General features: G+C 36.3%; 1 protein-coding gene across 2 annotated transcripts; it reads right to left on the bottom strand.

Annotated features, from left to right (window-relative positions):
- Positions 1-8,664: 8,664 nt before the first annotated feature.
- LOC135686771 (ras association domain-containing protein 1) lies at positions 8,665-20,251 on the bottom strand. Of its 2 annotated transcripts, none has more exons than XM_065203099.2 (9): positions 19,540-20,251; positions 17,130-17,245; positions 16,597-16,731; positions 14,329-14,601; positions 13,798-13,881; positions 11,649-11,736; positions 10,929-11,044; positions 10,291-10,368; positions 8,665-8,970 (listed from the first exon to the last, which is right to left on the bottom strand). In XM_065203099.2, the coding sequence occupies exons 1-9, from the start codon at positions 20,117-20,119 to the stop codon at positions 8,884-8,886; spliced, it is 1,557 nt and encodes a 518-aa protein (XP_065059171.2). In that variant the 5' UTR covers positions 20,120-20,251; the 3' UTR covers positions 8,665-8,883. The 2 variants fall into 2 exon arrangements, with proteins under 2 accessions (XP_065059171.2, XP_065059170.2); XM_065203098.2 differs by having other exon boundaries at positions 13,798-13,884.
- Between the last annotated feature and the right edge of the window lie 983 nt (positions 20,252-21,234).

Consider the following 21,234-nt stretch of genomic DNA (forward strand, 5'->3'; position numbering starts at 1 on the left):
GATGCCTTCGCTGCATCTATACTGTTGTCAATCAAGGTAATTGTTTGCTGCCTAATTCCGTGGGAGAATAAACACAAGTTAAGAACGCATTTTAAGTTAATGCGCATATCTCAATTATGAAGACTTTATCCAAACCCGTCGGTGGAAATTAAACTTTAATGAGCTGAAGCGCGTATGTTTGATGTTCATGCAGAACAAATGCGTACATGAAAGTCATGTGGCTAATTGATTTGCACGGGATCAATTGATTTCAGACGAAATATTTTGCGGTAGATACTCTTTTCGACACAGGCCTTATCAGCGGAGATTGCAAGTGACGCAACCAGAGACAATTTGGTCTATTTTCAAGAACGCAAGGCTTGCAAACACGCCAAAGCAGGTTTTGCACGGACAGTGGATTCTCACTTGTAGCACAAGAAATTATTTTCATGAGCAATATATAAGCGAAATATTACCAGGACCTGAGTAAGATGATAAAAAAGAATAATGTAATCAGCGGCCAATGGAAGCAAGATAACTTGAGCTGGCATATGGAAGAGATCGTTTGTGACTTCATTTGCCTTGCAGATGACATAATTGAAGACCTTTGTAAAGATGTACCTGTGCAGAGCAACTACCAGAGGTATCATGTCGCGCATTCTTTGGGATACGAGAGAAGTCGGTGGAAGAAGTCGGTTGCAGGTAAAACAGGGTTTATTTCGAGTTCTCGGACAAAGTTTACCAAGGTGTTTGCAAATCCGGAATCAGAAAGAACTAGAAAACACAGCGAGGATAACGTAGCAGGCATATCTTATGGAGAGTCTGAATTAGAATATTGTAAGGATGATGATTCTAAAGAGAGTATAAGCCCAGATTCCCAGGATGCAGACATAGAAGTGAAAGTAGGCGAAAGCTGGGATTTCCTTTGTACCCCTTATCGGAATGTACTACACACTGATAGGATTGCGAGATTGAAATTGGATCCAAGTGACCCGATCATATTGAATTATGAGGTTCTTTCACAAGATGCAAATGGGAATGAAGCTGAAATAACAGGGAACAATAACAAAATGAAAATAAAAATTGAATTATTGAAGCAGCCTGATATGCCGGCCATAGAAGCGGTGAAAGTTAATGATTTGTCAGTTGAATCAAAAACCACCAAAATGAAAGTACGGCTGCCAAAAAGAATTTTTGACACAGGGAACCAAGAAGAGGTTAATGAATACGTTGTCAACTGCCTGAGAGATCAGCTGAATTCAGGAGTATTAACTTAGACGTTCATTTAATCCTGCAAACGCCCACCTTTAGGGGAAACTCCACTAGAACATGTCCTAAGCTTAGCATTAGGAAGTCCTGTGTAGAGTTTAACGCGGTGGAAACAACACGCAATTTTACCTTCTGTTACCATGAACTGCTAAAAAATCTCAAAAAACGGAAAAATTAACAAAACGCAACCTTTCATTTCGGCCTAAATGAACACAGTAAATGATATGTGTAAATAGTATGGACCCCAATCTTCCTTCCCTAATAAGTTTCCCTTCAAATCATCATAGTTGTAATCTTCCTCCAGGGCCCTCCAGGAATGTAATCGAATATTTACTGTACTACATGATGTAAAGGACTATGTTGCATTTAAGATTTTGACGTCTTAAGCTCTACGATAGGGCTGTAAGCGAAGAATGCAATTATTTTTTGTTGCATCAAATACACTCTTTTGATATTCAACGTAAATGAATTATTTAATGGAAGCTCGTCCCTTTTTCCCGGTTTTGTCCTAGAACCAAACCATCAAGAACAAGAACTGAATGAAACAAAAGATCACTAATGCCAAATTTCATATAGATTATATAAAAAATAAGTAAGATTAAGAGTCAGTTACATAATATCACTGACCTTGTGGTAAATGCTCTAAAAACAAACAGTTGTAGAAATCTTTGTACTCCATAGCATTTTGAAAATGATCTGTTGTTGGCCTTGTTTTCAGATCTTCATATAAATAGCACAATTTGCTTTGCTTTTATCTATCATTTCATCAAACGGTTTTCAGCAGTTTTAACTTTTCAATTGGCAAAGTTTCTGCTCTTATTAATTCGTTGGTTGCAACATTCAGGAAATCAACAATATTTGCGCCGAGTTGGGACACTTTCTGAACCGTTACTTGCAGTTTTGACATATTTTTGATGCGATCTTAGATAGAAGTTGTTGAAGCTATTTTCACGCTATTTGTTGTGTTATTGACAATAGATGTTATTCGATACTTATAAATATATTTCCTATTACTGTAGAAAATTCGTAAAGTTCGAGAAAACGAGCAATTTTCCAGTGTCCAGAGAACACAACGGTACTACGGCAGTAAGCCGGAGAGAAGGGTTTACCGTTGTAGTTGTACTCTATTTTTTGCCTTCAAAGCGTAAAAGCCGACTCCTAAATGATTTTACTTAAATGGCAGTTCTAAGAAAGTGTTATTTAAAGGATGCAAGGAAAATCTGGGGAAGGCAAATGTTCGAAATAAGGGGCAGTCGCGATAGCGAATGACCTGCTGCACAAACTCTAAAGAGGGGAGATGAACAAAACTTTTGAGATATCCTGAGACGTTTGTTTTTGCCTTGAATATAAATATACTATCTGTCTCTCCGCTACTAGTTTGAGTGGCCACATAACATACACTGAAAACCATCGATACTCGCTCCTTTGGCGTATTGGATAACACGGTTGCCTCGCATTGCAGATGAATGACACGCTCAGGTCCGAGCCTCACCCCAGCGGAGGAGACCCCAGCGGGGGAGGGGAGAAAAATACATAGCAGTAATGTGGTTAGGTATAAGAAAAGACAAGGACTAGGTACTGTGAAAAAAAATAATTCTAATAAATTTAGTGACCTATGCCTTGACCCACCCTTTTATTAGTTATTCTGTGTGACGATTAGCTAGTTTTTTCATAAAAGCTCGAGTCGTATTCACTTCATCAATGCCGACATAATAATTTTATTGCTAACCACATTTGGACGTATCGAAAAATGTTCAAACTAATACTGTTTGTTACTATCATTGGCCAGCATTGAATTTCACCAGAGCTATAAACGACAAACAAACAATATATCTCTACATTTTCTCGGATGAATATAATTATGATGAAATCGCTGGATTTATTGTTTCTTTGCCAAACCGACATTTGACTCTTAGAGATTTTAACTAAATGAATCAATCAATTCATAAAAGATAACCCAGGGCATTTCCTGCTATGCATAAATTGCTTGATAATCCTAAAGTTTTATTTGAATAAACAAAATCTTTAATTCTGATGTTCAAGACACAGACAAAGCAAAACATTATTTGTGGCAAAAAGTTACTTCTGTCAAAGAAATACCTATCGCTATTGCTTTATATAAAGGAACTTATTTGAGCTGCAGAGGAGAGTTTACATTGGGGAAAGCGGCCTCAAATGCTCATTACAGCGTCAAAAAGAGACAAACTTTATCTTAATGTAATCTATAGTCAGCCTTTGCAGGGTCCAATGGCAGGCTATCCTTCTCTTTTTTCCCACACGCTCGCTGTCTCTACGGCTCTAAAACATAACCTGCTAAGAATATGTATATCTGTTTACCAATATGAAATACTTACGCATAAATAAATATTGATGGACATTGCAATTCAGTTTAAACAAGGATGGTCTTTTGCAAATATATTCAGAGCTAGTAGCAACATAAGCAAACAAACAGTGAAAAATTCAACTGTTGTAATTGAACCGAATGGTTATTCTAAACACAGAAAAAACACAAAGACTTTTTCGGGGTGTGTTGGAACCCTGAAATCTTTATTACTGTATAGTAGTAGGTGTCCTAGAAAGAGAAGGTGGTGCTGAAACATTAGGCTTTCAAATATTCTTCCTAGCAGATTCAATAAAGTCAAGGCTTTAGGCTTTTTACACTTCGTAAGCATCAAGTACTGTCTATGCTTATTTATAATATCTTTGCCTTGGGTGCTTCAATCACCAACGGTACTGCAGTAAAGGGCTGTGTCTATCAAGACAACAATTCAACCTTGCGCAATTAAAACCAACTAAAATCATTTTTGCAAGGCATTTGCCTCTGTTAACCAGAATCATCATCACCCTGGAAGCGCTACTTCTGCACGTGCGGTCTCTATGGTGCGGTCCCTGAACTGTATTTCATATATTGAGATATGTATCCTAATGACAAGAAGTTCGATATATTGGTTTCTTGTTTATATTCTTATTGTTTATTCCGTGGCTTTTTCTTGATTGCTCGATTACTGTTGGCAGTATAAATTACAAAGTGCTTTCCGAAATGTGACAGGAAAGGGTATTTTTCTCCTCTTTCTTAGTTCCCCGGTGCAGTCGTATACCAAATCTCAGCTTCCCACTCTCAGTACAGATTTTTGGCTGCATGGATCGAAAAAAGGCTATTGGAAAGTCTGGTATGTAGGAGAGCCGTATTTCTTTTTTCGGCATAAACAAACGTTCACTTCAGAAAAAACTGAATGGAGAAAATTAAAGGCTACTCTTGAGTCGAAAATAAACGTCACTACACCACCTCCTCCCTGCATTTTGATTTTTCAAAAAAAAATTCACCCATAATATCCTAATTCTAAAACCCCTAATTATTATTTTCGAACCTTGCAGGTAAAAAGCTGCAAGGTATATACATAGAGAACATAAATAAAGAGTGAAAATGAATGAAGAACTTAGTACAATTATGATACTGTTTGTGAATACGACTTTTTTCTATTTCAAGAAGCCAGTGTGGTGTTTGTATTCCTTGACACATCCAAAAACATTGAGTGAATATAATCTAAACGCAAATGATAACGTTAAAGCATGTCCCGTATACTTTGGTTCACAGTCACGGCGAAATCAGCAGAGTTACCACTAAGAGCCAGGAGTGGCGGCATGGGGGGGCAAGGGGGAGTAACTATTTTTCAATTGCATTGTTCAACGCATAGCTTGCGACAAACAAATGGTTTAGAGAAAAACATTGATTAACTTCTTCCACCATAGATAGGAAGAAATATTCAACAATAGGCAATATTTGCGCAAGTTTCTAACAAGGCACAAATTGCCGAGAAAATCTGGTGGACTCCGACACAGGTTGGAAAGTGGGGGATGGGAAGGGGGCAAGGGAGAATTTTGCACCCACAACAAAAGATTTTGGAAAAATGCTCTATTGCTTTGTAAAAAAGTGGGGGCCATGACCCTTCGGTGCCCCTTCATTGGAGGTGCTTTCAGGGGCGTCGTGACTGGGGGGTTGTCATACCCATCCCAATAGTATCTCAATAGGAAATTTCAGGTAAAATCCGCTCGGTGGAAGAAACGCTTTAGGTATTTCAGAGACCTTCCTGTCATAAAATCAATAAAGGATCAAGCAATCTTAGGTAAAATTGTGCCTCGTGTTCATTTCTCCTAAAGTTTCTCAGTAGAAGCGTCAACTGCAATTCACTATGAGCTCCACATTCAAAAGGCATGCTAAGATGGGGAGAGGGATCTCAATTTAGAAGTAACTGACAACCTGGTATTTTTCAAGACCACGGCGAAATTGTTGTTTTTATCTGCTGTAAAAAAGTTTTGCAAAAAGACAATAATTTTCAATGGGATTAGGAGGATTGCTTTAGTGGAATCTGCTTAAAAGAGTGCATTTTCCAAGAAACTAGAAGCATCACAATTCGAAAATGTCCTCCCCCTTCGGCGGCAACCATGGTGCCGCCTCAGGTAGTAACTATATATTTTGCCCGTCCCGATATAGAGATTTGACAAGACTATTAGGAAAGTCGGTTATCTTACAGAGTTAAATTGACAAAATGTATTGCAGAGGTTTGTGGCACCAGCTAAAAAGTTGCAGGCAATAATTTTTTAATCAGGTAAATTTGCATTCCACACCCCCCCCCCAAATATATTTTCTTTTCTGTCGGCAATTTGACACATCCAGCGTCGGCAGTTACGGAGAATATAAACTTCGGCACCTTGAAGGTTTGTCTCTAGCGCCACCCCTGCTAAGAGCATTAGCAGTTCATTTAAGAACATCTTACTTATGCTAATACCATAAAAGTGGTCTGGTATTGCAGCTCCTTTCTTTCTGCGATCATGATTATCGTATAGGAAACCGCAGATTGGATGCGAAGACTTAAATTGTTTCAGCATCACAACACCAGCTTCAAGAATACAGTGCTTAGGAATTCCTCCCAACATGTCATCGAATTATTTGGAGGCTTGAATACATAATTTTCGATTATTTTGATAGAATCATGCTAAGTAGGCAATTAAATAGGGGGAGGGAGTATCCCTTTGACCCAAGATGCTCCTTGGGTCAAAGAGGTTGGGGGGGGCAAAACTGGGCATATTTCTAAAGAATGTCTCTTAGAAAATTCTAAAGGGTATTATAAAACATTCGAAAGATGCGTGACAGAAATAAAGTGCCGAAAAAATGACGTCACAAAATTCTATTTTTAGAATTTATACTATTATGAAATACACCTAAACGTGCAATATCACTATCAGTTAAACGTGTTACAAATTGGCTGAGATATGGCCACATTAACATAGACTCTTTCCCGAATAAAGCTCTGACGTACAATGGCTAGTAAAGTTAAAGGAAATTTGAAATACAAAGACAAGGAAAAAATTCAAGCAGCATGACCCCTAAATAGGGAATCATAGGGAAGTTCATAACTTTTTGAATCAGACCAGAATAACAGTAATCCACTGGCAAACTTGAAATCTTTAGTTGGCCATATCTCGCCGAGTTTCGAACATATCTTACTGATTTTGCAAATTGAGAGGTTTTTATGCCATCCTTTCCGATTATGTGGTCAAAATTAAGAAATTCTGAAAAAATATTTTTTTGATGATGTCGCACCTCGCTACCCTGTCGCAAAAATTTTCCCATTTATTGGGAGTGGGGTGAAAATTCGATTTAGAAACTTGAGAGAATGTGGCATGTAAATAATCAGTGTTTTTAGCTGTTGAAGTTACTGCTTGGAAAACAAACTTTGAGACATTTTCACTTCTCTTTAACAGTCTACTGTCGACATTTGAATGTGGCTGTCAATTGTACCTTGTATTAAAATATACCTTGAAGTACCTTATTCTGTACTCTTCCACATAATCATTTTGTTACTGAGCGATGGTGTGACCATCAGGGACGCAATTCGTGCATATCGGGAAAATCAAAATGACAAAACTTGACAGGTGGCTTGCATACGTATCCTTGCAAGAAAACTTCTTATATTTGACATAAAGCAAACCATTGAATTTAAGATGACGAAGCGTTACACCTTGAGTTCACAAAAATCCATTTTGAAGAAATGGTGGCATTGTTGGAAATTTCAGGGCATTCTTCTAGAACGCATCCGAGGTCAACCTGCATAAAGTACCTGGCATTAAATGATAAAAATTATATTTTTTAGAATATTGAAACACTGGGTACATAACCTGAATGAAGAAACAAATGATGAGATATATCCAAACAGAGAGTTCAACTTTGCTAACAGATTGATGTCATTTTGGTTTGGTTCATAAAGTTTTGAACCAAAACAAAATGACAGTGATCTATCGGACGAGAGCGCCTGTGCTCATGCGACCTCTGTCAATTTGGAAAACATTTAACTGATTTTGCATATCTAGAAGTATTAAATGACGTTTGCAAGTTGCATGGTGAAATTGAAAAATATTTCGGAATTTATTTTTCTGACCTCCTCTTTGGAAAACTTTTTATATCTGTTTATTTTTGGGACTTCATCTGTTTTGGGAATTCAACATTATATCCTTCAATCTCATTTGCACGATAGGTGTACGAGATTTTCAAGAAGTAATTTGCTTTCGGGTAGCATCTGCCTTTATCCTTCACGGGAGTTCCTAAGTTTATTGAAATGAAATGACTGTTTGAGAGAGATTTTATTACAATACGTTTGCTAATTTTTAAGCAATCCTGAAACAAGTTCTTTAAAGTCCCACATCAACAAGCAATGGATGTAATCTAAACGTAGTTTAGTTGCAGGATGCAAAGCAAAAAAACACAGTGGCAATAAGAAAATATCTTGTTTTACCAGTAGCTGCACCCATTTTCTCTATAGGAAATTCCATATTTGGTGTGGATGCTTATATGCTAAGTTTTACCAAGCTTGTCCAAGAAGTCGCTTAGACAAGGAAAATCTTTCCAATTAAACCTAAAGAAGAAGCAGGTAGTTATATGGATAGGAAGGAGAGGTTCTTGGAAACTCAACAAGCCCCCTTAGCTCAACGAGCCCATAGGTGCTACACCCTGTCGAAGAAACACTTAGCAAAAAGGGTTGGTTTGTTATGTTGAAATTTAGAAAAGTCATTTAAGTTTGGATTGCTTTTGAGTTGATAAGGCTAACTAACAGCACGAGCTAACAGCATGTTCAAGTTAAAGCGGGCTTTGAAACGTTTTTCAGCATCAACGTGGATTATTCGGGAGAAAGGTCCGATCTATGTCTCTGAGGAACTACTGAAAGGGATATAAATTCTAAAAAAATTAAAAGGGGATTTTGAAAGTCTTTAGATTTAGCTCAAGTATGAAGGTTTTCTGTGTAGGTTGGATCACCTAATCATTTATTGAAAATTCATGTTTATATTTTACTGACATAGACGGCTTGTTCAAAAGCCTATTGCAGACTCTTCAGAAGTAGCCAAGAAATGCATGCTCGCATCACAACTTTCATACACGACGGTCTTCAGTATAGAAGCTATATACACTTGACTCCTTTGACATTCATAGTGGGAATAGACATTAGTGGCAGGTTTTGATTAGAATTTTTACTCACTTTGGTGATATGTTAACCCGTTGGTTATCTTTTATGTACAGCCTATATTACGATCTAAATTAACCTAGACGTAAAAATACAACTTCTTTTATCTACAACATTCAGCTTAGCAGTCCGATTCTGTGCTGTTTTCAGCTTTAAAGTCCAGTGCCTGCTGATAAAGTTTCTTCTGCTCTTCATACTTTTTTCTAACCTGAAAAGAAAAAAATTGAAAAATAATGAAAACGGAGTGGGTCGGAGTAATGAAAACGGTTCAGGACATATGAAAATGAGACATATGAAAACGGAGTAAGGAGAACAGGGCCTTATAATGATGTGAATTAATCTAGACTTTGGGTAATAAGTTTGATCTTTAGTATACATTTTTCAAATCGAAGACATAATTGAGACAAGAATAGATCCTCCCCAAGCAAAACCCGTTTTTTGGCCACAAAATAATCATTTTGGCGTCCATCAAGCAAACGATAAATATAGACTTTAAATTACTTCATGTATGCATCATAATACGATTAAAACCTAAACGTCAAACAAGGAGGTGAAACGCTCCCATACTAAACTTCTGCGGTAATGCACAGATTCTAGAAGGTCAAATTAAAGAAGCAATAATCTAAATCAGAATTGGTTGCAAACAGCCTTTGTGTCCTACAGATTAAAATCCTCGTGGCAAAAAGCCGAAGTTTCATTCTACCGAAAGCAAAGATAAGAAATTAAGCAAGGCTTATCTCAGCAAAATGTGATTTGTGCCTTAGACTATTCCATGTCGAATGGATTTGAGTACACGCTTGAGTAGGACGCTATAGCAGGGTGAAAGCGAAAAGCTTACTGGGTCTGAAAAGGCTAAAGTTCTAAAGCTCCCCTAACCCTACCGGAAAAAGGAGCAACGAATATCACAATATGATATGTGAGACAGTGTCCTTATTAGAGAGAAAGAAATGAATTTCTCAGGTAGTCATCGCACCTTCATAATATAGTAAAATGTTTGTCATGTATAGAAGTTTTTAACGGCAAGATCAAAATCAAGAGTACAGGAAACAAAAAAGCAAATTCTTTATACTACTCGCATCATAACGAAAGTGTATTAGCTAAAGTGACCAGTAGGGAACAATTGGCTTAAGTGGACAGTTCATTTCCTTGCTGACTTTAGCATTCTTAACGATGCTTCTAGCGGCTTAAAGGGTGTCAAGTAGACACGAGAAAAGCGTGCAAAGTATGGGTGAAGCTTGAATTTTAGCCCACAACCTTCAGGACATCTGTCAAGAGCTCAAACCACTTACACACTTCAGGCACTCTGAAAGTAAACTTTTTTTAAAGGAAGGCGCGTTCCCGTATGCTGTACTTTAATAACAGTTGGGTTAGTTTTCATTCTCATAAATAGAAAGTCTAGAAATCATGATGGGACACACAATGTTATGTGCAATACAAGAATTATTATACAACTAAAAAAGACTGCAGGTACCAATGTATAGAAATATATCCTGCAGTAATAAAGAGAGGAAAAAGGTAGTATACTTGCCTTGTTAATCATGTCTTCTTCTTCTCGATTTAAAAATACAAGAAAATTTTTTAGCTCGGGTATTTCAAACGCATCCCACTAGAAAATAGAGACAAAATGTCTGAAAGAAGTAAACAAATCGTAGTGTCTTACACGATTTAGCAATCGTTAAAACAACGAGAACAAAGCCCACGGAAATTCTCCACATATTTATAGTCAAGTTATATTCTATAGCAAGTATACAACACTGTAATTCACACTATGTATAGGCAAATGTCGGCTGCAAGAGTCGGATGCAAAAGTTACATGGCCAGTTTTGTACAGCCAACTGCAGAAAAGGTCATGCTTAGAGTTAATATTGTTGCATACAGACTGAAAATCCTGTTAAAAAATATCACAATAAAGCCAACACAACAGAACACTAAACCAACGAAAACAAACAAGTTGAACGGAATAGGTGTAAGTTCAGGGTACTCAATTAGTAAACAATAAACAAAACACAGCAAACGAGAATGACATCGTATTTCAAATAGAGGCACTGTAGACAGACTTCCTCTTCAGGGTCCCCCGTCACCTCTTTCAACTGCTTGCTTTTAGCCTGCAGCATATCTATCTCTAAAGAAATTAAACAGGAAGGTAAAATTATGAAATCAACTCACAATTATATCGCCCCGTTCGTTTTCTTGCAGTGAAAACTCTTTTGTCGAGCGCGCGTCCCCCCACAATAAACTTAGGACTAAAGGATGCTCGTCAGCGTCAATCTTCCGTACACGAACTAAAATAGAAGATGAATAAAGATGAGAATAAACAAAAAAGAGAATTTACAGGTAGAAACAAACTAAAATATGAAACACAGACTTTGCGAGTGATTTTACGATTTTGCTACCTCATTTCTGAAGTTTAAATTACTATTCAAAAACCAACTAGACAAGACAGCCAACAGAAAAAGTAAGGAATTTGGCAAGAGAAAAATTAATGCAAGAGTAAAACCAACCCTTGCTTGAATAAAAAACATGCAGTAAAGAATGGTGATGTGAGGTGACGTCAGGGAAATAATAATATTGACAGTTTGAATTTTCTATACAAGAAGAATACAGAACTACTACAGAACTACTGGTTAATTGCCAGTTAGCACGTAAGTCCATCGCAACTCTTCCAAGCAATGTCAAAGCCATAGGTCAAAATGGAATCCCCTTGAAACGACAGCGGTGGTAATTCCCACGAATGGTCGATAAAGTGGGCTCCAGCCAGGAACCTCGCCATCACAAGCAATGAGCTGGCCTAACCTTCCAGGCTAGGCATAGTACTGTCAAGTTATATCAAAATAAAAACGAATGAAAATCTGCAAATATTTAACATATTTAGAACCAAGTGCGTACTGCAATCATTTTCTTCCGTTCTTTCATAAAGCGCAAATTTTTGTGGATTGTCCGTTACGCGGTACTTGTCTAGCAGAGCTTCGATAACCTAAAAAAGGAGTAGCTTGTATTAATTGAAAACCAGGTTTACCATCACACTGAACTTTATAATGTTCCATTGGAGATTTAGGCCTTAATAATCTATGGCTACTGGCTGCCGTGTTAAAATCCTCATCTAAGTAGCAGCATCTTTCATCAATCCCGGCAAAAAGAGATACTTTTTACATTCTGTTGTTCAGTCAAGTCTGTATGAACAGAAATACTTTACATGTATGCTATTTTAGTAAGGTCAAGTTTGTAAGATACACCGGCTATTATTTTTCAAATTTTACGTCTTGTCTGTGGAACGCTTATCGTTACACACGGTATCCGCTGGGCGACCAAATGAGCATTTCTGGAAATGTCCACTGTCACCAGAATTCCCTTTAGGAGACCACAGGTCCTAAGCGGGGGAGACAACCTTTTTACTGCAATTGTCCAAGACTGCTGGTTTATACAATGAATGGGATGATTTCAATCCAAGACTCTTCTTATTTTTATTTGACAGTACTATACTTCCTAATTCCTATCCTCAGTTATGCCACTGAAGTATGGGGATCTGGTACTTCGGAATGCCTTGAAAAATTTCATCGAATAGCTTGCAAGTCAACCCTAGGTGTTTAAGGCTCTACAATGTCTCTTGGGGTTTATGCAGAGCTGGCACGTTGTTCGTTGCTTGAACATAGACCTATTAATATTTTAAAGTTTATATTCGTTTGATTAATTAATCTTGATTCTTCAAGATATGCAAACAGAGCTCTTCAAATGCTAATAAATGATGCTGATTCCGGTGTTTCAAATTGGGTCAGTATTGCCCGTTCCCTGATGACATACCTGCAACCGATAATAATTCTGCCGTGAAATCGAAAGTGTCTTCCCAGTTTAGGTCAAAAGTTATGAAAAATCTAAAGGAGTAAATTATTCTCAATAAAAAGCTCTGTACATATGCATCTTTCAAAACTGTTTTTAAGTTTGAGAATTACTTAGACTTGGTACCTAGCACAAAGAAAAGAACTAACTTTGCAAAACTACGTCTCAGTTCTCACAATCTTGGAATCGAAACTGGTAGATATGGGAAAAATCCTATTCCTTTGGCTGACAGAAAATGTCCGCATTGTCAATCTTTAAACATAACGGCTGTGGAGGACGAAATTCATCTTTTATTAGTTTGTCCCCTTTACGTGTCTGCTAGGAATTCTATGTTATCTGTGATTTATTCAAAATTTCCCATAATCTCATCCCTTGACCTTTGTGATAAGTTTATTTGGTTGTTGAGTCGAGAAGATAGGGATTGTCTGATATAAATAGCTAATTTTATATCCATGGCTTCCGAATCACGGGAATCTTTCGGGAAGTCCGCTATGTGCATATCTATGTAACGTTTACCGTATAGCTTATAATCATGTTCACATTTTCTTATCTTGTATTAACCGCTTGCTGTAATTTGAGATTTATTGTTAATTTTCATGAAGGTAGTTATGTTAACTTGTAATTGTGTAGGCGATGGGCCATTTCGGCCTACAGGCCTTATATAAATATAAAGAAATAAAATTATACTGTTTAAATGCACTCTTGTCTGATCAGAAAGTCAAAAACTCGATACAACACCGAAAAGATTGTTTTTATAAATTTTCCATGAATAGTACCTGAAAATTCAAGATCTGAAAACTTAAGCAAAGTTTAAATCTATTAAACCAATTGCATAACTTTTGCGAAAAATTCTCAATGACGTAAAATTTGAAAAAGCTTTGAAAAAGCAAACTTTTTGAAGAACAATTAAACTTCTCTTCTCACACAACTAAATGTATAAAATGTCAAGACATAGATGGAAAACTCTAAGCTAGGAAATACATATACCCAGTTGTGGATTGTAACAGGCTGATCAAAAACGCAAGCAAATGACTTTAAAGGTTGCCAAATCAGTGCAGCGTACCTATATAAAATGATACAACTGAACCGAAAGGTGAAAACGAACTCATTTTGTATACAAAATGGTAGCTTTTCTTCATTTTTATGTAGATGAACTGCAAATCTTTTAACCATGCAGCCTTAAAGGAATGTTATAGCTAACCTCGTAAGCTGTTGTAGTGCTTGTAATATGCAGTGGCTTTTTCGTGTTTTGCGATATATAAAAGCTTGATCGTCCTCGTGGCCGCTGCTGACAATGAAATAAAAATTTATCACTGAAAAAAATATGCATTATACCGTAAAACGTAGGCTTTTACCCAAAAACGAAAACAAATGCTGTCTTGCTACGAAATAAAACTGAGCTATATTAATTACGAAAGGGTCTGACGTCACGTTTATGATGCTTTGAGAAGATCCAGCTGAAATCGTTTCAGATTTCTCGCAAATTGAGACATATTGTAACAACAAACTAGTAAGAATACTTACGCCTACGATATACTTATATGTATTTCTATCATAGGAATGAAATATCAATTTAAAAAAGGAGTTTAGAGGCTTGTACACACAATGTTTGACACATAAAATAGCGACACTTCAGCAACGTATCTTGCATGATATCCAGAAATGACATATCTTGCAAAATCAGGCTGAGGATTTAAATCTGCTACCCTGCTACATAATTTACGGTCCTCACCCTTTCCTTCTTTATTGTTTCTTCTCCATCTTGTGCATTAACAGATGGTGCGATACTAGACGGCATCGTTGACGTTCTGTCCAAACCTTCCGATGATTTCACACTTGCAGCCCTGTTTACTGCAACGACTGATTTATGCCTTGTCGATCGCCGAGAATTGCTCCTAAGCAGCGCCTTCTTCATTGTCAAATCTGAAGTGTCTGCGTGGATGTTTACGGGCCGATTCAGGCACATGACCACTTGAATATACCCTTGAAATACGCCATCATCTTGCTAAAACAATAATGCGACGCCCTTGATACAATAATGCCATTTCAATTCGAAGCAACATTTTTTGAAAATGAGTGAATAAAGACCGAGAGAGGTTCACTGTGGGGGTGACAATGAAGTCATGGCATTAATCGAAGTATAGGCGGACGAATGGATCAAGCAACATCTAGATTCTTGAACCAGATAGCGGTCTATATGCGAAAAGATTGCAAGAAGAATGCAGGGGAAAGGTGAATACATTGGTACCACACCACAGTGAATTCACTCCCCGCATCAAATTCTCATTTTTGTCGTCAATTAATTTGAAAGATGCCAATGATCGCAATTCACAATGAAGCGCATGCATGGCGAAACTAATCTGGGTTCAACCCAACTTTGCGTTTACACTATACTTTGTAGTCAATGCAGTGTGAACGAAAGTGGGTTCAACCTGGGTTCAACCCAGGTTAGCGTTAACCCAGGTTGAAAGTTGTAGTGTAATCAGGGCTTCTGACTGAGCACCGTTGAAAGCTTTTCAAAATTCAACCAAGGACCATTTGACTCAATCTAGATCAACAGGGGCCTTTTTCAAGCATGACAAATCAAGAGTGAATGCATAACGAACCAAGTGACGAACCAAGAGTGATATTTCAAGATAAAAACTTGAATGCAAAGTTTAATGTGCCATTTAAAAAGATCATTAACTTTTGTCTTCCTTTGTGTCTGGCTGAGATTAAATTTTTGTATAATAAGACAAATTGGACAAATCAGGAAAGTGTGGTGGTAAAAAACACATTCTTGCATCCCAAAGCAAATTTCACCTTTCATTACTTTACGAACAGCAATTATAAATAATCATTTACAAAACCTTCCTTCCGGAATATTAATAATTTTCCACGCTTTTTCCAGTTCTTAGGAATCGCCCATTTTGAGTAAACACCCGTTACAGACACCTTTTTATACAGTAGTTGCGCTTGGCCTAGTTAGGAAAGCGGGTTTTTGAAGTGATTTGGAAAAATTTTATTAAACCAAGAACATTTTTGCAGAATGTGGGAGGGTTCTACGTGTGGGCGTGAGGAAAGATCGAAATGCGTGTGTCTCACGAAAAAAGCGTTAGACTTGAAAGGTCACAAAAAGAACTTGTGTTCCCATTAAACGTTAACAAGCGTTTTTGGGACAGATAATAAGGTCTCCAACATCCGCCCTTAATGCTTTGCTTACAACTTTTCGTACATTTAACATAAGACTTACACAATTGTCTAGATTTTAAATATAAATGTTTTGTGGCAGCTAGTACTACAGTGAAATCAAAAATAGCTCTCTAATACAGAGAAAGAAAGTTATCCCTCAATTGCCACAGGCAGGAACAAGAATTAACAACCAAGTTGCAGTAAACAAAACAACCCTTTAAGCAAGTCCCGTTTCCCTCAACAACCGAGTGAATCATTTGCCTCTATTTTGTTTTTATGTCGTTACTGTTTTTCTGACTCTGATTTTTTCCCCTGTTAATTTCCTAACACCAACAGGCTATTCTGAATTTCCTTTTTACATTTCTATTCTGCTTATTCAATTTTATTCATCCTCGATAAAGAGCACAATAAATTATGCCCAGGAGTTTTTGGTTCTGTTTTAATACCTTCTTTCTTCATTCATTCTATGTTTTTAACGCCTTCTACAGGAATGAAAACAAGTAAAAACTTGTCAGGATTACTGACTGAATATATGAAAATTTATATTGACTGGCGTTCATACAGTACATTATAATTGAATAAAATAAAAATGAATGCCACAACTCCCATAAGTATGAAAATTTCTATGTTAGCATCTAATCTGAGCTACTATATGAAATTCTTTATTAATTATATATATATTTTAAAACTTTCGTTTAGGAGCTTTGAACTATAAGCGCCTTAAGACCCTAATTGCACTAATTTGCTAGAAATAAAATGAATTTCAATAAACCGAAAGCGGCTTAAAACATACTGTTAAGAAACTTTATAAAAACTGTGAAATTCTTACCAATATCATTATCAAATTTGATGATTTATTATAATTTTCGATCATCAGCCTCAATTCTGAAACTGAAGCAATATTTTTTGGAAGAGTAACATGTGCCTCTTCTTCAACAGCCTCTTTCTTTCCATCTTTAGCATTCTAAAAAAAGCAGGAAGATTAAACAACTGAAAAGTGCTAAGGCTATTAGTTAGCTCTTAAGACACATTGTAGAGAAATTGATAATCTGTTCAAGCTCAAAGGGTAAAAATTTTCACTACTTGAACACAAAGACAGTGAAATAAAGTAAATGCAAAAGAAAAAATACAATCATATTTCAAGAATTATTTTTTAAGATTATACTGGATCTCATTAAATTATTACGATTTGAAGACTTAAATTGAATTAGACTGAAATTGTAGAGCTCTGACAGCTTGTTTTTCAATTTTTAAAACAGTTGACTACCTGTCATAATCAACTATCTATAACTTGATAGCTAGTGAGACTATTTGAGATTTTCAATGATTTGTGCTTTTAACAAGGCAAATGAAAATATCTACCAAAAACTCCAGTGTTTCCTTGGTTATGTCTTCTAATGATTTCTCTTTCACTGGTGCCTTAGGACAGTGAACATCTATCTCAATATGACACCGATAATGACAAGTGAACTTGCAATCTAAAAGAGAAGCCAACATGGTAAAGCACTGCTTCATTCTGTCTACTTAACATGTCTGAGCTGTAAACATGTCTGGGTTTCAAGCCTATACTAATTCATTCATACAATTGTAGATAAGTCAAAGGACAAGAGAAATTGAAGGAAAATGTGGAAAAATCCTTCATTATGTTTGACTCATCCAGTTTAAGAGGTATAATGAGATTTTCAGAATCTTATGCAAATTATCTCATAGGAGTGTATAGCTGAGGTGTCCCAAGTTATGCATAGTACTTCATTTGTGATCTACTGAAATACCTTTGATACTAAATTAAAAATCAAGACATAAAGAATGAAACTTTTAAAAAGATAGTGCCAAACCTTAAGCTGTTGAAGAAACTTAAAAAGCAACATGAGAGGCATGTTCCTTAATTTTTTGGAAATAAAATTCATAAGAATATTCTGACTGAGCATTGTGGATATAATTGCCTATTGGTAAAAGAGAGTTAATACTACTTATAAGCAATAGCCCAGCAAATTGCTACATTGTTCAAAAATCTCTATGTAATCAATTCATAAGAAATATCTTCCTTTTTATTCCTGGATATAAAAAAGATGCATAGAAAGAGAAAATATATTTTGCAAAAGCATGTTAAAACATTCTAAAAATCTGACTCAAAATATTTTCTATTTCAGTAGGTCCTATGCAACTTTTCACCTCTTCCCCCTCCTTCAACCTCTATATTAATTTTATGTTTAATTAGGCTTAATTAGGCATCAAAACAGAATATGCTAGGAAGTTGTTCCATTTTATGGGTGCAAAGCTGTACAACCAATCAATCTTAGAATCTGAAATCTTTTAAGCAATATGAGAGACTGTTAAAGAAGAATTTTAGTTGAAAATTGTGATATTATAAGTATGGATCTTTTAAGTGTTGTAATTACTGCTAGGTTTTATAAAAGTTTTCTTTATAGGTTTTTATCTTTCTTTTCTTTTTTATGGGACACATATTGATAACAGCATTTTATGTTGAAATGTATATTCTGTATAAAGATTCATTATATTATCATATACTATTATTATTATATATATTATGGTACTAAAATTGATCCTTAATGAATGCATCTACCTGTCTATCTAAGCTTTCATTATTTGATAGCAGGTGACACCACTAACTCTCAAGTACCTGCCACTTAGAAAACTTCTCTCCATTATAAATAATTAGAAATATATAACAAATTGTTTTTATTCTTTAACAAACAATGAAAAAATTCTTCAAATCCTTGCTTTAAAAAATATCATCAATTTTGGATGTGATAAGTGATTCATCTTGTTAGCTACAGATGAGTTTTCATTTTTACATAGCAACTAACAACATACAGTCAATGAATTAAGTCTCCTAATTCTTCTATCATTTGCATTCTTAAACGAAAATTTTTGAAAACAATTTCCTATAGAAATATAGTTCTACTTTCATTACAAAGGTTATAGATAAGTTGATAACCTGTATTTATATATATTTTTGATGACTGAAAAATGTTTCCCAACAAATGGTAAATCTGAGTAATGAGCTTAGGTTAAATATTCATGAACAGCTGATTTAATGATGCAACTAAATATCCCACCAGTTTATGAGTTTCTAGCACCTTGGACTACATAGAAGCCACATATTACATGAATAATTAAAACACATTTTATCAAGTTGGTTTTCAATGAATGACTTCCAAACTCATATGTCATTTTGTTTGGCTGCAGGGCATCAAATTAAGAAGTAACCAATCTTTAACAGATTTGTCTGGGGGATAACTAAAATTTAGATTACTACTTTTTTGTTAGTTTGATAAATGTGGTCAAGTAAAAATGTGAGGAATTTGGCCCAGACAGCCAGTAGGTTTAAAAATATTTGAAGTTTTAGCTCTAGCTGCCTTTAAGAATCTGAGCTATTTGGAGTGCCCTAAAAGGGTCTGAATCCCAGCTCTGGCTCTTTCTACAGCATTCCATTCAAATTTCCAGCGCTGTTTATTGAAACACTCAACGTATTTCAACTTTATCCAATTGATAACACAACTAAAAATATTAACTTTTAAGATAATATCCAAACTTAAATGGTAACGTCGACTCAACTTCCACTTATTTACCAATATGTGAAGCTGAAACAATGAAAATAATTCAGAGAAATAACTTTATCAGGAGAGGCTTATATAAGAGTCATACCAACGTCGTCAACCACAAGAATACACAGAGCAGATTAAACAGTATTGATGATTTATCAATCTCACTTCTGATAGTTTAAGCCCTGAACTTGGATATGACTTACATTTACATCTTATCGCAGATCTGTACATGCCCCAAATAAAATCATCACAGACATCGCAAAATGTTGGTCTAGAGTGAAACTGCAGTAAATGTTTTTTGTGTACGAAATCCTCGTAATTGAGTTGCTCGTGGTCTGGACTGGCACTGCCAGTAGACCTAGCACCCTCCAAAGATTCTTCTTCCTGTAAAGTAGCACTAAGATATGCACTTTGCTTCTGTAGTCGTTCCATAATTGGGCCTCCCATCATTTTATCTGTTCGTTGCATGACTTTGGTTTTCTGTGTTTTGGTTGACTTGCCCATGAACCAATCGCGAAGACCAGTCTTTTTCTCCGTTTTCTTCGACGTATTCATATTCTCGTCTACTTTTTTTAACTTTTTACTGTTCAGACCTATAACTGATTTACCAGATTGATCTACTTGGCCTATAATTTCACCTCTTTCGGCCTTGTTGTTGACCTTACCAGATTTAGGCCCTTCGCCAGCTTTGCCTTTCCTGTTCAGAACTTTTGACGTCTGCGTGGATAATTCTGTTTTACTATGAAGTGGAAGTGTCTTTAGCTCGATGTCATCGTTATTCATAACTGACTTTATTTCATTATACAACGTGGTGTATACAGTTTCAAAAATATCTGCCAAACATACTTCCCTTCACCTTGAGTTTCGTATATCCGAGGTACCATGCTCCTCCGCAGTCAAAATAACGTCCCAACCTGGAAACTTCCCTCAAGAATCCTCTTTGAAACGCCAGTTACCTTGGCGACCTTGAGGAAAATTCTGAGAAAGTTCACGGGGCGGGAAGAGATTAAAATGTGATCGTTAAATAGAAACTTCAAAACACACTAGAGAGCTTTTGAAATTGTCCGTGATATTTTAAATAAAAGAGTCTAGACTCCAACAACTGCTCAAAGCTAAGCGTTAACACTAGGCAATGACCAATTGGCACGGCAGTGACTCTAAAAGGGTTTAATGAATCAATGTTGGGTTAACCAACTTAACTGCATTTTCCTATAATTGCCACTGAAATAAAAGGGCCCCGACGGCAGGGATTGGGCAGGCATTGCCTTCCACTTCTGGCAAAACAAATGAGCCTTCTGCAAAAGCTTTGTTACGTGGCTTTCGTTGGTCCATCCCCGAAATTCCAGCTTACATTGGACTCTCTGAACAGGAACTTGGTTTTAAACAAGCACCAAATAGGAAGCTTCAAGGGTAGCGTGCCAAGGAGGATTCATTCTGTAATTAAATTTTTAAAGATCTCGGCTCGCCACAAGTGGGAAGAAATGCAGGGCGTCATGCATCCGGTCTTCGACCAGACCATGGCTATGATATGTGAATCTTTTTCGATGACTAAATTGCCATTCAATTGCCATTTTCTCTTTAATTAACAATTTCCTTCAGCGATTACACTCTTTTTTTATAAGAACCAGTAAATTTAAGTTCAGGCTGACTGTTCTTATTTTTTTCGAAAATCTGAGGCTGGATTGTTCCTAATTTGTTATTAAATTAAGAGGGTGAAAGCAGTGCTATTGCTAGCTTTTTTGCTCTAAGGAGGTGTTTAGGCCTCATTTGCCAATAAAGTGAGTAAGACAGCCTCAATTTGCTGACAAATTTGAATATTCGCCGGAAAAGCACCCACACATCGCTAAAAATCCTCGATTTTCAGAAAAAACGTTGTTCAAAATTGCATTTTGCAGAAG

Source organism: Rhopilema esculentum, chromosome 6, assembly GCF_057945365.1.
Source record: "Rhopilema esculentum isolate cy_ngs chromosome 6, ASM5794536v1, whole genome shotgun sequence".
In the NCBI taxonomy this organism is placed as follows: Eukaryota; Metazoa; Cnidaria; class Scyphozoa; order Rhizostomeae; family Rhizostomatidae; genus Rhopilema; species Rhopilema esculentum.